The sequence below is a fragment of the Aythya marila genome (genome assembly GCF_965140915.1).
Source record: "Aythya marila genome assembly, chromosome: 17".
In the NCBI taxonomy this organism is placed as follows: domain Eukaryota; kingdom Metazoa; phylum Chordata; class Aves; order Anseriformes; family Anatidae; genus Aythya; species Aythya marila.
Window position 1 is genome coordinate 3,438,235 of NC_139058.1, and position 15,080 is coordinate 3,453,314.

At 42.2% G+C, this 15,080-nt stretch overlaps 1 protein-coding gene across 3 annotated transcripts in view; it reads right to left on the reverse strand.

Moving 5' to 3' along the window:
• Window positions 1–14,837, reverse strand: part of SBNO1 (strawberry notch homolog 1) — a 33,709-nt gene extending 18,872 nt beyond the window's left edge. The window contains exons 1-10 of one of the 3 annotated variants that reach the window (XM_082774175.1): window positions 14,682–14,837; window positions 8,543–8,676; window positions 7,845–7,949; window positions 6,796–7,105; window positions 4,567–4,667; window positions 3,381–3,477; window positions 2,089–2,249; window positions 1,345–1,478; window positions 1,113–1,203; window positions 32–193 (exon numbers count right to left, since the gene is read on the reverse strand). In XM_082774175.1, the coding sequence (XP_082630301.1) occupies window positions 32–193; window positions 1,113–1,203; window positions 1,345–1,478; window positions 2,089–2,249; window positions 3,381–3,477; window positions 4,567–4,667; window positions 6,796–7,105; window positions 7,845–7,949; window positions 8,543–8,674 (1,293 nt within the window). In that variant the 5' untranslated portion in view covers window positions 8,675–8,676; window positions 14,682–14,837. Of the gene's footprint in view, window positions 1–31; window positions 194–1,112; window positions 1,204–1,344; window positions 1,479–2,088; window positions 2,250–3,380; window positions 3,478–4,566; window positions 4,668–6,795; window positions 7,106–7,844; window positions 7,950–8,542; window positions 8,677–13,594; window positions 13,793–13,832; window positions 13,982–14,681 lie in introns of those variants that run through there. The other 2 variants (XM_082774176.1, XM_082774177.1) reach the window with 2 other exon arrangements.
• Window positions 14,838–15,080: the final 243 nt, after the last annotated feature.

The window sequence follows — 15,080 nt, forward strand, 5'->3', positions numbered from 1 at the left end:
TTTGTTACAACCAACTTCAGATAAAGGATACGACTCCATCAAAGTCTTCACCACACCAGTGAAGAAGCTGCTTTAATCTGGTCTTGTATTTACCACCAGACTGACTTTCACCAATAAGAGAGGAATATGTGGCAAAAATGACACCCTTCTTCACGCTTCCATTGTGTTTGGAAGAAATCTTCCCATACTTGAACTGCCGTAGAGATAAGAAATCAATTATTCAAAGGATTCCTCCTCAGAACCATCTGCCATATGACTAAGGCATGCTGGTGGTCTTAACTTTATGGTTTGTACACTTTGAAACCCCTAGACCCTACATCATGCTTAGGGTATATCTGGCTTATGGGAATTTGGTTAAGAGGTTTTACAGCACTCTGCTTATCCATATACTTAAGAAAGACTAGATCTGAGGCCTCAAAGATTAACAGCCAAGTTCTTCAACTTGACGGTTTTCTTAGCTTAAATACAATTAACATTTTTGTTCCGATGCATTCCTTAAAGCTATTTAGAGAGTGTATTTATTGCTGCTACTATAACTGACAATTTCTAGAAGCTTTACTGTATTTTAGAAAAAAAGCAAGAATACTAACTCAAAAGGAATTTTAAGTTCAGACAGGGAACTCAACCAGTAATCACACTTCACAATTTATGTAAGTGGCTAATCCTAAGCAGACAGCACAGAAAATAACTTCACGCGCTGCTGCCATTTTAATACATTCCAAGAAAGTCTATTATACAATAATTACACACAAAGTGTACTACATACAAACTCTGCACTGGTGGTGTAAAAATGAAAACATGCTACGAAGTCTAAAAGATTTAAGGATTATTTCAACTTCTAGAAAATACTCTACTAGTAGTATCAGTAGTGGTTTGAAGAATAATGTTTAAAAGTCGCATGCTAAGATTTAATCCTACAAGGGGCCTATTTACATGATTATCTTAAAGCACTGCATGGTTCTCACAAGATTAAGGCCTGTCAAACAAGACCTAGACAGCAGTTTTATTGAAATTAGTACATTCTTGCTCTTAAAACAGTTAACATGCACAACTTGTCACACAAGCGTACCTAAAGTTTTGCCTCAACTGTACATAGTAAAAAGTTTCCACACCTTGTTTAATGAATGAACCAAAATGTTTTTTGCTCCAATATCTCTCAAGTCTCTTTCAGCATCGTATTTCAGATCATTCGACACGCTAAACCTGAAGATATAAAAAAAAAAAAAGCATTTAAGTTACAGCAGTTCAAAGAGCAGTTCAAACATTTTTCAGAAGACAGATTACGCTGAATTTAAGCACTACAGTCACTGTAACGTCTGCTCTAACAAATCCTTACACACTTACCAGACTGCTCTTTTTCTGCCTAACAAGTAATTTTCATAGATTATCCCAGCTATGGTCCTTCCTTTTCCTACACCAGCACCATCACCTATCAAGAATCCAGCTCTGTCTCCATTGGGCAGGAATGTTTCATGTTGCTGTAGGAGAAAACAAAAACTTGTACTCATTCTCCAAAACACATCACTGCGGATTGTCATAAGCAAGCCAACATAAGAAACATCCTATCAGATGAGACCAGTGGTCCACCCCACCAAGCAGTTTCTGACAAAATTAAGTTTCATTGAGGGAGAGCATACGAGCTTGACTGCTCTACATGGTTCCTGATCCCTGCCTTCTTCCCTCAGCACCTGGAACTGGAGTAGAGGATATGCATCTGTCTAGTCACTAACAGAACACTAACAGAATTTTCTTTAAACCCTTTGATACGGTCACTGCTTACTTTGTAAAGATTCTCTTATCAGTTTCACCAAGCTCCCATTTGTGCCCATTTTGGGGAATCTGATGAATAAATCATAAATCTTGATTTTCATCCCCCCCTTTATTCTTCCCTCTTCTTCAGCCTTAGGCCCAGCCTTTAAGTCTCGAATACTCAAGAGGCAACTTCTTCCTACGACCATTTTATTTGTCCTCTAACCTTCACTACCTTCCTGATTTACAGAGAGCTGCATACCCATTATCAGACACATGCCCACTGAAGTTTTTAATACAGCAGTAAAACATGTACAAGAGATGTATTATCTAGCATACCTGGGCTGCATAAGTGATCGCTTCAAGTTGCAAAGCCGACAGCCAGCCATTATCAATTGTTTCTTCTGATATCGATGTCTGGTACCACACATCAGGAGGAGTTACACTGGATAACGAGCTGGTTTCCACTACCGGGTCAGGATGACGTAGACCAATTTTTACTGGTTGGGAAGGTAAGAGGAGGAAGGAAGAGGATGAGAACATCATAAACAGATCCGTTGCTACAGAAAAGGTTGGTTTATTTACTAAAACAAACTGCAGTTGACCACTGCAAAGGTTGAACTCAAGAAATACACTTCATCGTTTACTCTAAGTCATGTTAAACTATCACATACAAAGGAATATATCAACCTGGGTTTACATAACTGCAATTCTTAACTGTTTCTCTTCTAACCACCTTCCCCCAATTTTAATGAAGTTATATAAAAGCTCATTGTATTGAAAATTAAAAATATTTATGTACTCAATGTTTGAAACTGCCCTGAACTTTGCCTTCCCCAAAAAAATAGAGGCAGCCTCAAATGTCAGAATCACAAAAGCAACATTCTTCTCGCTATTTATACAGTGCTGTTTTTAAGTAGTACGAGAAGAGAAAAGATTTAGAACAGACATGGTTTAATTACTGACAGATATCATCCGTGACAATAAAAATTAACCATTTAGCTGCAAGCCTCACACAACTTTTTTGCTTTACTTTTAGAGCTGATCATTAAGTAACTAGTAAATAAGATTAGACCTTTTTGTCACTAATTACAATAAAGAGGGAAAAGGAGAAAAGAGAGGAGATGGCAATTAACAGCTGTAAGAGATTTGCTTCCTTTTTAGAAGAATAAAAAGGCAATTCTAAGAAATAAAAGTCAGGAACAATACAGGAAGAAAGCACTTAGGGTAAACTTCATACTGAAAGACTCAAAATGGATTTTAAGGATAGTAGTGAAAAATATAAGACAAATTCCTCTGCTGAGGCAGAAAACTTAGAGCTAAAACAAAACAAACAAACAAACAAAAAAAAACTTAGAGGTAAAAAACCCGATTTCAGTTCAACTCTATTTATGAAACAGACAGTGCTCAACTAACTCCTTTCTTATTAAAGAAAGGAACGTTACCTTCCAAAACTAAGTGCTATGGAAGAAAAAAAATCCTAGGAAAAAAAAAACACCATAAATTCAGATTTTTTCTTCATTCAGATAGAAACCTATAGGACTTATGGTGTATGCTATTCACTCCTCTCTAGTTACTAAAAGGCGTCAAAACATTTCAGCATTTTAATGCAATTAAGCTTTAGGTCATACATTTTATTGGCATATACTCAGCATAAGTTTCTGCATGGCCCATTTCTTCTTCATCTTCTTCCTCAGGTTCCTCCTCCTCTTTTACTGCTGGCACTTTCTAGAATAGAGGAATATCTGCATTAGAGTATTAATAATGTACTGTTTGACTACGTCCTGAAAATTTAACTGAGAAACAGAATGAACATAAACTTGCACTTGACTTTTCTTAGAACATGCAATAGAGCACAAGGGCAAACTACAAAAGGAAATGTACATCTCTTAGGCTCTGAAGGTATCTTCAAACACAACATCATGGAGCTTCCTCTCCCTTACAGAGAGACTCACTACAGCATTTTAAGCCCAAGCTTAAAGAAAGAAACTTAAAGAAAACAACAAGTTAAAAACCTAACTTTCAGGTACTCCCATGAAGACTCTTCTAGTTGCACATTCATTGCACAATTTCACACCTTCAGGGAACAGTTACAATAGTTACCACAGTTATACCCAGTATTCTCCCAAACTTGACAGTTATCCATTTTTACTGTGATTTTCATTACCGTAAATACACTAGTATTTTAAAACTCTCTAGACAGCAACTCAAAGTCTTTCACAATTGATATTTAATATTTCAAAATTTGCCCAAAGAAATTTTTTGTGCCAGTTACTGAGGAGCACTGCTCATCACGATCTTCAACCCAATTCCATCAGTGAAGATGCTGAAACTCTAAAACATGTTCTGCTGCTGTAAACATCTATTAAAATTTAAGGCTATTGAATGATACTCTATTTACATCTTAAATCAAACCACCTAAAATGTCAGTCATGCTAGAGAAAGTCTCCTGGTTTCCTTGTTGCTAGCTACACAGAGATATTTAAAAGAAAAACCTCTTTAAAAACACACAGCAAGTGAGGTGTTTATCAGCTTTAACTGGAGCACATCCTTTCATATCCAAACAACAAGGTGCTGTTAAAGATAACTTCAAGTAATTGTCATTTAGTATGCAGGCTTCCTGGTCTACACGGCTGTTAGTTTTAGTCATCTAATCAAGTACTCTTAGTGGAGAAGCAAACCTTTTGAAGAAACAGATGCACTCAATACAATTCTACCACAACAGGCAAATACAAGTAACCACTGAAACTAGTCACAGTTGGCTGGGGCCAACAAAATATAAACTCAATTAGCAGATTAACTACTTGTACTACTTACCATAGTAGGTGAAAAACTCCTCATTTTAATATCGTTTATCCATATTCTTGCTACCTCTTTTGTGGAAGCCTCCTTCTTCACTGCACCATTGCTTAGATCAGCTACAAGAAAAAAAAAACACCCGCTGTGTTTTACGGGAATTCCCTCTAAACGCTGACTCAGATTTCAACACTTCTCTTCCAGCTCATTAACAGAGAAGGACACTACTGTTCAGTAGGACACAGGTGCTTCATAATGCTATCATTATTTATGTCCAAAAATAATGTATCCAAGCACACAAGGATTAAGTTCCACTACTACTTAAGATTTCCCATGCAATACCATCACATCTAACATAGGCGTGTATTAGTTTCAAAATAAAGAAAGAAACCTTCACCAAATCTAGATACAATATTTAGAAGTACTCCACCTTGTGAACTTCTGGAGTTTAACAACAAACCAGAAAGCCCCGTGTTTCAACAGAAATGAACGTACCTGGTCTGGTGGCATTTACCACCTTAGGAACTACAATTATGTCTGAAAAAAAGAAAACCAACTTTGGTCTCATTGTTTAGAGTTTATAACAGGATCCTTCAAGATGGAGATCTACTAACTTGCCTGTCCTCACCCACATTTGGCATCAACTAGCAATACGGTTCAGTACAGAATTAAAAGAAATTCATGCAAGGATACATGTAAAACAATTAAAGGAGCTGTCAAGCTTCCATGAGGTTGATAGTCAATGCATGTATTAGATTTCATGCAACTGACCATAGGAAACAAAACAATTGCACAGAAAGCATTTGCATAAGAAAAGCTGTATAATTTAAGTTTTTGTTTACAACCTGTAACTTCTGCTGCCTGAGTTGTATGAGAACACCACGCTTCCTTCCACAAGCTCCTCTGCCCAGAGTTTTCTACAAGTACTTACCAATTTTTTAAAGTTATTTTTGAATAAGAACAAAAAAGGTCAAAAACCACAAGCACATAAATAAGACTACAAATGTGGTTCTAGAAGTCATGTCCCCTCACTTGAGAGGATGCATATTCAGCTACTTTCTGCAGCTGTGCCACTACACCACCTATGGGGTCTTGCTACTTCCTCATTATTTACATGCTTCTGTGAGCTTTCATTTAGTACAAAGGGTCTGAGATCCTATAAAACTCTTTCCTGTTCTCCCTCACTGCTTTTCCTGCCTCCCACCCCTCAACTTCAGTTGGTTTTTCAAGTTCAATTCAAAAACAGTGAGCAAAGAGGAACATTCTTGTTTCCATCCTCACAGCTGGCTTCATTTAGAGTGCATTCTACCTGCATATGAAAAAAGGCATACTTTCATCTCTGCCTATAAAAATTAGCAACATTTATTTCAGAGACAATGATAATATAGTAACACAGAAGAAGCCCGTGTACTTCTCAGGAAAAGCAGCAATAGAGCTATTTTCAAACTGAAGTAGCCTAATCTTACCTCATGCTAAAAGCAGAATAATTCAAAAGAATTAAACCAGTATGTTTCATGCAATACTTTAGACATCAAATTGCAATTTAAAAATACACATGCATGCAGTTTTTCCCCTTTTATTTAAGCTAATCGTGTAAGTTAACTACATGTTAGAAATAGCATACAAGAAAAGACTATGAAAGGTATCACAAGGTGAAGATTTAGAGCGTGGTAACATAATACTTCTGGCACATAACACCATCTTTAAGTGGTAACATGGAAGCAAACAGCAAGTTTTTAGCACATTTTCTTAACACAACAGGTCTGATGCTTCCCATGAAATTTACAGGGCTACCAAGATTCTCCTTTCTTGGGAGATACTTTAGAGAAACACCGTATGATAGGAGTACTACAGACCTGTTTTGGAAGATGCAAGAGAACAAGCCCATCTGTTGTAGTTCCACAGCAAACATACAGCAGAACAAGAACTCACACAGGCTCAAGACAGCTAAGCCATCAACTTCAGTAATGCCCACAAATTAATTTTAAAAATTTGCCAGCTGCATTTTAAAACATCATTTTCCCCATTCCTTATGGTAAACTGAAGGTGTTACTTCTTAAAAGCCTGTTATTTTTATTATTTCATCCCGAACTGGAGTTTGAACAGAATTTATAAGGTTTTCTAGACACTTTCATTTTACTGGGATATTCCAAAAATCAACCAAAATACAAGATGTACAAATATTTTCACACAAGATGATTTTACCATTTAACCAAAATACTGTAATTACGAAGAAAGAAGAACACTCACTTGCTGCTGTTGCCACTGGTTGGGCAATGTTAGGAGGTGGCTTCAATTTCATTAGTTCATTAAGACTATTATTCTTCAGAAGATCTTTCAGCTGAATCTGGTCCTTCGATGGTGCAGTGGTCAAGGCATTCCGTACTGCTGGTGCTGCAACTGAGGGTCGAGTAGTTGTGCTGGTCTGAATGATTTTTGCTACAGTAATAGTCTGCCTTGTGGTTGTAACAGGTGTTGTTTTTGTCATCACTATTGTAGTCCCCAAAGTTGGAAGCTGATTTATTTGATTCAGCACAAAGGTTGTGGTGGATGGTGGTTGCTACCAACAAAGAACCAGGGAGATTTTTCAGACAGCAGTGAAAAAAGCAGACTATTAGCCTTTCAGCTAGAGCACAAGAGTCGCCATTTAAGAACTCTGTTAATAAGAATTGCCTTGTGGTACAACAGTCTGAGCACAAAGTGTCTTTCAAAACATTTATCACTATATTGCTGTTTTTGCATTTTTTTTTTTTTTTTTTAAGATAAGGGAAAGTAAATAAATAGGATGAAGGATTAAACATCTAGGCACAGAACACAACTTCTACAGGTATAAAAACTCTAAACTGAAGAGAATTTCCACCATACAAACTATCTCCACAGTCGTGAAAGTAACTTGGATTACTTCAAGTACTTGGTGCAACCTTTCAGACACACTGCAGATCTGCCTTTTATATTCGCCCTTTGGGTGCAACTGCCACACTTGTGGTACTCAGAATTATCTGCAGTTACAAAAGGTAATGCATAGTTCAGGTACAGGCTTCAAATTCACGCTTTCACATACCCAGAATATGCATGCAGGGGAAGTAAAAGGCACACTGGACACCCCAAAATGTTTTTCTGCATGCTGTTTGTCTTCTTTGGTGCTCCTTGACATAAAAATCCTATCAACCAATGGGTCTGTTCAGCTTTCACAGGCTCAAAATACATAGCACCGAGATGATGGCTAACTGGCATGTTACAGTCCCACCTCTTGTATGTGTACCTTAGTGAAATGCCACAAAAAGCCCTGAAGTTCTTACCCGAACATTTAATAAGGCTGGAGTTGATACAGTCTCTGGTTCTTGTTTCACAGCAGCTGTGGCCTCGGTTTCCAAGCCTAGCTCTAATGCACTAAGTGGCACTGACTGCAGAGGGAAGAAAGAAAGTATCACTAGGTACTCAGATTAGCAGGAAATCGAATTCAAGTCTAAACACCCACCCACAAAATGAAAGTTAATGGGGAAGTCCTTAACTGAGCTTATTAACAAAGGCTGCACTGGAAACAAAGGTCATGAAGTGGTTATTTCCATCCAGAAAAGTTGAAGACCATTAGTTAACTGCAGAGACAATGTTATTAGGTCCGTGATGTCACTGACATTTTATAGGAAGCAGCCAGAGCCCAGTGATATTAAGAGTGTGCACATTTTAAGGGAGGGCAAGAAAACTCCAGTAAGGCAGAGTCCTCTATGGACACATGACACTACATCCCCATTTAATGTAACGAAACCAGGCAAGTTAAATATATGACTATAGTGACCTCAATAGCGTGTTTCAGATTGCGTTAATTTAAAGTTTAAAATAATCTAACAAGTCATTTACCAATCTCAGCACTATGAAGCAACAAATTAATGAAAATTCCACATTCTTTGAACATTTGCTATGGACCCTCCCTCCTCTCCCAATACATCAAGTACAAGCTCTTATGTCCTCTAGCAAACAACAGTGTTCTTGTTTTAACCTGCTGAACAGCTGGAGTTGGAGCTGGATTTGCAAGAACCACGTCCGGAGAGTCAATATCAAATAGATCATTTGGACTGATTCCACTCTCACTCAAAGCAGCAAGCAACAGATCTTGTCCTGGCTCCACCATCTCTAAAAAATTAAGATCATAAATACAAGTTAGATTTAATTGAGGTTTAGCGTGCATGTGCACAGCCAGTTCAAGTTTCCTTCCCTAGATTTAAGAACGCGTGCAGTGCAGTCACCTGTCTACACAGTTTCACTTTCTGTATTTGTTCCGGCTCCTTTGTTCGTTTAAAAAAATAATCTACAAATCTTTTCAATATGCTCAAACTTACAAGTAGGTAGGAAAAAGTTTGCTACAAAGAATGCTATGACACTCATAAACTTACAGAAAAAAGGCCTTTTTAGTCTTCATCACACTACATTTTTAAGCACGACAAGAAATATCAAGAGGCAGAAGTGGCGAGACTATTATGCTAATGATGTGTCTCTGTCAGAGAAGCACAATTAAAATTCATTTAGTTTATCTTGTAACAACAATTTACTGATAAAAAGCTTGTAAGGAAAGCTTTTATTTCTTGTGTACCGTTTCATTAGGTAGTAATTCATTCATGGGAGAAATTTTGTTTTGCATAGTGGGAAGAACAAATGTTCCATATTGTAGTATGTTAGCTACACATTAAATAGGACACTAGCATCAGGTCACAGGCTCCTTCACGTGTAGGACAAGCAAAATTAATTCCAAAAAGCTGTGCTAGGCAGCGTATAAACTTCTAAAAAAGCCAAATGCTGTTCAAGACAGATGTGTTTTGCTCTACTAAGGAAGCCCATTTGCCCTAGTCCTAAGAGAAAAACTGAATTTCACTCATTACCTCAGCTATTGCTTACATATTCCAAAATACACTTTAAGCAGAAATTTGTTTCACTTGCTTTCCACACCACCACCACCCCCCATTGGTAACAAACCAGAAAACTAACAAAGCTCAACACATACTCTAAAGCAGATAAGAAGACAAAAATATTTGCCATTTCCGACATATTCACAGAGGAAGCAGCATTCTGTCACTCATCCTTCTCTACGCGTACACTGAGCCACAGCCAGCTGGTCGGTTGCACACACCACCTAGCACGTTTGGCAGAACAGGTAATTCTTGTAGTAAATAAAGCCTCGGGCATTTAATTCTTGTTCTTCCTAGCTCTAGTATGCCTGATAATAGGGAGAGACCTCCTTTTAGTGGACCAGCTCTCAGACAGTGGCACCACAGCTGAAGAAGTGGACGTACGGTACAGGGACAAGGGGAAGATGTACTTTTAAGCCTCAAAGACTGTTCTGTCCAGAAGAATACCAAAGCAACAAAATAATCAGTGAAACTGCTACTAACCCAACGCCATCCGCTATGTCAGAACTATACTCTGACCTTTTTTTCCCTACGAAAAATAAGGCACTTGAGGTGATCAGCCAAGTCGGCAGAACGGCCTACTTTGTAGTTTATTGGCACGGCAGATCTGAAGATAGCGAGCAGACAAGTTCCGTGTCAGCCCCTTCAGAGGACGTCACCTCCCACGAGTCCGTCTCCTGGAGCCCCGAATGGGTCAATAAAAGCGAGTAAGAGCAGACTGCTGGCTTTACCTTTCGGAAGCATTAAGCCCCCTATCTCATGAAAGGGGTCTATAAATACATACGCACATCGAAAAGGGAAGGATAAATCTAATTTTCCTCAGGCTAAAATACTGACAGCGATCATTTTGTTTAAAGGCTTGCAGCATTGTTGCCTAATTATAAACTGGTGGGAGGAGAAGGATGAAGCCTGCAAAATGAAGTTTAGGCTTCTCAATCCTTTTGGGGTTCGGAACTTCAGCCACTGCAGGTGAGTTTGTACAGTGGGGAGAATTAGCACTGGTCACTCCTTCAAACTGGCGGCCCTGAAACACTTCACACTTGTAACTTCGCAGCTTTCATTTGAGAAGGAGCAGGCACTCTTCTGTACAGCACAAACACCTTTGCTCAACACAGTCAAACAAGAACATCTAAAATGTACAAAAAGAGTGACAGTTAGGTCATTGTTCAGCCTGCACATAGCTTTGCTCGAGCCATCTCTAGGAGGAGCTATGGCTAAAGCCCAGCTGAGAGGTAAGTACGCCCCTCTGTACAGAACAGGGGGCATGGGAAAACAGAAGCTTGGAGCCGTTTACTTAAGTATTCTTTTGTTCTAGTTCCCTTTAAGATAACTTCTAGTCTAGTATTGCAATACAAGGCAAGGACTTCCTATGAAATTAAGACTCAAACCAAGGCTAGGAAAAATAACACCACCACACACAGAAGCACACCTTGCCCAACCACTCTAAAATGGAGCCACAACCTATCAAGTCTGTTTAAGGTCAAGTTTAACAGAACAATTACACTGAACACTTCATTTTTAGCCCTTAAAAACACAATGGCTTGGATACTTCAATCAGGGTGAGTTCTGAAAATCAGTCACAGAAGTAATTTGTTAATTGCTTGCTTCAAAGTTTCTGCGAGATGAGCAGCAATAAAAGCCAGCATAGCAATTCCTAGAATTCCAGAGTGCGTACGTTCAGCTCCGAACCCCCACTTTCCTACCAGAGCTGTCTTCATACGAGAAATCCCCCAGCTGTATTCCTCCCATGCTAACTCCTGGTTAAACAGTCTTAAAAATTAGCTTTGGCTGGACTGTTAGCAACCGTTAAGAGAAACAACAGCAATTGTTTACTTGTCTGTCAGACAGCCTGGACAATGAAAGTTGGACTAACTAGTTTCATTTATTTTGTTTCTGGATGGTGGGAACAAAGCTGCATTGTTTGAAACTAGAACAAAAGGAATTCTGAACTTCTAGAATTTTTACATTAAAAGCCCTGAATACTTGGCACCAGTTTTAGATTTTGTGAACCTTCCAAGTGCCACCGCGCTGCCACCCCCCCCTTTTCTCCCTTGTAGTTTTAGATTAGTAAGGGAGAGAAGATGAAAAAAATACATAGGAAAAGCTGCATCTTGATAGCTTATTTTATTTTTTGTGACATACACTAGTCAAGCCTAAAACGTTATCAGGCTGAAACAGCCCCATAATCTTGCAAGGTAGGACGCTTCCTAGTTAACATAAGTGAAAACAACTTTATCAGGCTCTGCAGCTCAGCTTTGGCAATACTATATAAGGACCTGTTTGCCACATCTTAAAAAACTCCAAAAGAAAATATTTATAAAAAAAAAAAGTTGTGAATATTACAAGCTGTTCCCTGAGCATTTCACCAGTCGAAGAGCCGTTCTGAGCATGCAGAATCTTGCAGACAAGGTTGTCTATGTTTAGTCAGGCTGTCCAGTGTCACAGAGCAAGAACCAACCTGTTAGATAAAAACTAAAAATATGGATTTATAAAATTTCAAATGGTAGTGTCCCAGCTATTCTTTGCATTAAAAAAGAATACAACCTGCTGCCATTTCAAGAAGGCCTATGAAAATATACCAAACATTTTTGTAAGGTACTATACTGCTGAAGAACAGGGCCTGAAACTTTGATAAAACGACAGTTTCCCTACCACTGTGCATTATGTAAATAATTCCTGATTTAAAGAAACAAAACCAGAATGCCATGTTTAATATTACGACATGTATCCATGCCAACCTGGCTCTCTCCCTCCCTCCATTTTAGCTTTGTTAGAAAGACAGAAAACAAAACAAAAAAAAAATCTAAAGCACATGGAGAGCAACCTGCTCTCCAGTTCCCCCAAGAAGAATAGGGTAGAATCTGAAACCATGAGAAGGTTTCATTCCTAAATCTGTCAGTTCCACATCGTGACACTGTGTAGGTTAAGAACCTATAAAAGGCACTGAACTACAGTATCACAACTTAGCCTGAAGTTAACATCCCAGTCAGCTAGGGAAGCTATTACCAAACCCTTCAGACAGCCGGCCTCTGGCATGCCCAACCTGCAAACTTGGTTTTAATGCTCAGCCTGCAACCCTACCACAGTTAAGCAACTAGTTCTCCTTTTATGAGGAGGAGCTTTCTGAGGAACACACGTCACTTAAGCTATATTGGAAGCCATGTGAGGTATCATGCAAATCGTGATGCAGCACTGAAAGGCAGATGTGTACCCCGGCTGCCTGACCCGTGCACTAGTGGCAGCAGAAACATTTCACAATCCCATGGCAGCCTCACACAAGAGATGTGTGAGGGCTGTTAACTCCCAGTCCCACTCTATGGGATTCGCTGGATATCCACGGGGGTTCGGCTCATCCCAGCTTTTGCCTCTAGAAAGTAGCCTGGGTAACAACAACAGCAACAAAAAGCCTGAGCTCAAACCCAATCCCTTCTGCTCGTTTCCAGCCACTACCCAATCAAGGAGTACAAGGCTAATTACCAAACTCACCCATGCTTTCACACTTTAACCTCAGGACTACTGGCTAACGCTGCAGTTAAATGCACAAAGTTATCTTCAGATTTCTGTGAAAAGCAGCCCAGTCCTGTAAATACCCTGCCAGTTGTTCAAACACTGCTTCTCTCCCCAAAGAGAAACCCACGAGGACACGAGGCACAGCTCAGGATAGCACACCGTGGGATTCAGCTCTGCCCTAAAGCTCTCTCCCAACTGCCTTATGAATTTTACAGCAGGCAGGACGTACAGAACCAAGATGGGAAATCCAGCTTTTTTTTTCCTTAATATTAGAAGGAAAAACAATGCAACGATTTGACGTGAAGTCAGCTTTCAGACTAGACACATAGAGGTTAAGCTAGCTGACAGGAAAGGTTTTTAAGAAATAAAAACCCAAAAGAAGTGATCACAGCACCCGAACACCAGAACCCTTCCTCAGTTCTGCCGTGGGAGTCAGTTCCAGGTGTAACCCAAGGCACAAGCTCCTAGAGCAGCTATCAACCTGTTCTGACACCAAAGAACTTGTCCGGACAGTAAGACAAACTACCCACGTTTTTATTTTTAAAGACTAAGATCACATTAAAATATAACAGCACACCAGCAAGAAAGAAAGATAACAGAAAAAAAATCTGAATGTCATGCTCTTACACAACTCCTACCGTAGTAAATTATTTGCTTGACATCATCAAGTTCTTCAATTTAAGAAACTCGCAGAATATCCTGGTATTTTCACTTGCTGCTTTAATCCAGACAAATTATGTACTTCAAAGGCAAACAGCCTATCGCTGAGTTAAGAATTAACTACAGGTTTTGTGTTTTTGTGTCAGAAATCGTCGTTTGTTCATGCTAATAACCTAACACATTAATTTAAATGATTTTTACGCTTAAGGTACTAACCTAACCTTTAGCAGGCACCAAAGACCAACAACCACGCCGCAAGCACCTAGAGAAAGAGCTTCGTACTCCTCGTTTCTCCCCTCCAACAAAGCGCGGAACCCGGCCAGCCAAAAATAACAGCGGGACGAACGGGAGGGAGCCCCGCAAGGCCTCCCCACCCCACCCCCCCCACACACCTCAGGGCTCGGCAGGGACGCGGGGCCCGCTCCCCCTGGCAACCCGGGGGCGAGGCGCGGCGGCCCCGCAGGCGGCCGGGGGGAGCCGGGGGGGAGCCGGGGGGGAGCCGCCGCCACGTGGGGCGGACAAAAACTTCCGGGTTGGGCCCGGAGCGGCTGCGTAACCCCGGTACCGGGGGGCGCTTGGGCTGCGGAACGCCGGTACCGGGAGCTGCCTGGCTGCGAGGCCCCCCCCGCACAACGAGGAGAAGGGGAAAGGGCGCTGGGGGCACCGCGAGGCACCGGGAATCCCCTCCGCGGGCAGCGCGGCGGCTCCGCAGCCCTGAGCCGAGCACAAAGGAGCCGGGGGGAGCCGCGGCGGGGAGGCCGGGGGCTGAGGGGAGAGGCCGGGGGCCCAGGGGAGGCCGCCCGCCCCCGCTCCTCACAGCCCCGCGGGGCTCCCCGCCCGCCCGAGGCCCAGCCCGGCCCCCGCCCCGCTCCCAACCGCCCCCCGCCGAGGCCCGGCCCGCGCCCAGGCGCTGAGGCAGGCTCGGGGCCCGCCGCCACCCCCGGCCGCTTCCCCTCAGAGCCCCCCCAGGCCCGAGCTGAGGCGCTGAGGGAGCCCCGGGAGGAGGCCTCGCCGCGCAGGGAACGCCCCGAGGAGGCCGCGGGGAGCGGCGCGGGGCTCACTCACTCGCTCGCGTCTCGCTCCCGGTCCCGCCGCGGCCGCTCCCCGCAGTGCCCGCCGCCGGCCCCGCCGCTCTCTAACTGCCGGCCGCCATCTTGGCCCTCCCTCCCCTCTCACAGGGGAGGGGAGGCCGGAGGGGGAGGGGGAGGGAAGGAAGAAGGGGGAGGGCCGCCCGCCGCGCCGCCCCCACGTGACCACCGCCGCGCACCGCCCCCACGTGACGCCAGGCGCTGCCCGCCGCTGGCGCGCGCGCGGCGGGCACGTGACCCGCTCCCCCCCCTTTACCCGCCAAGGCCGCGCGCGCGTCACGTGACCCCGCCCTGGCGCCGCCGCCGCCTCGCGCCCTTCCCCTCCCCCCCCCCCACCGCCCCCCGCCGGGCGTTTTGGCGCGCTCCGGCTCGCGCT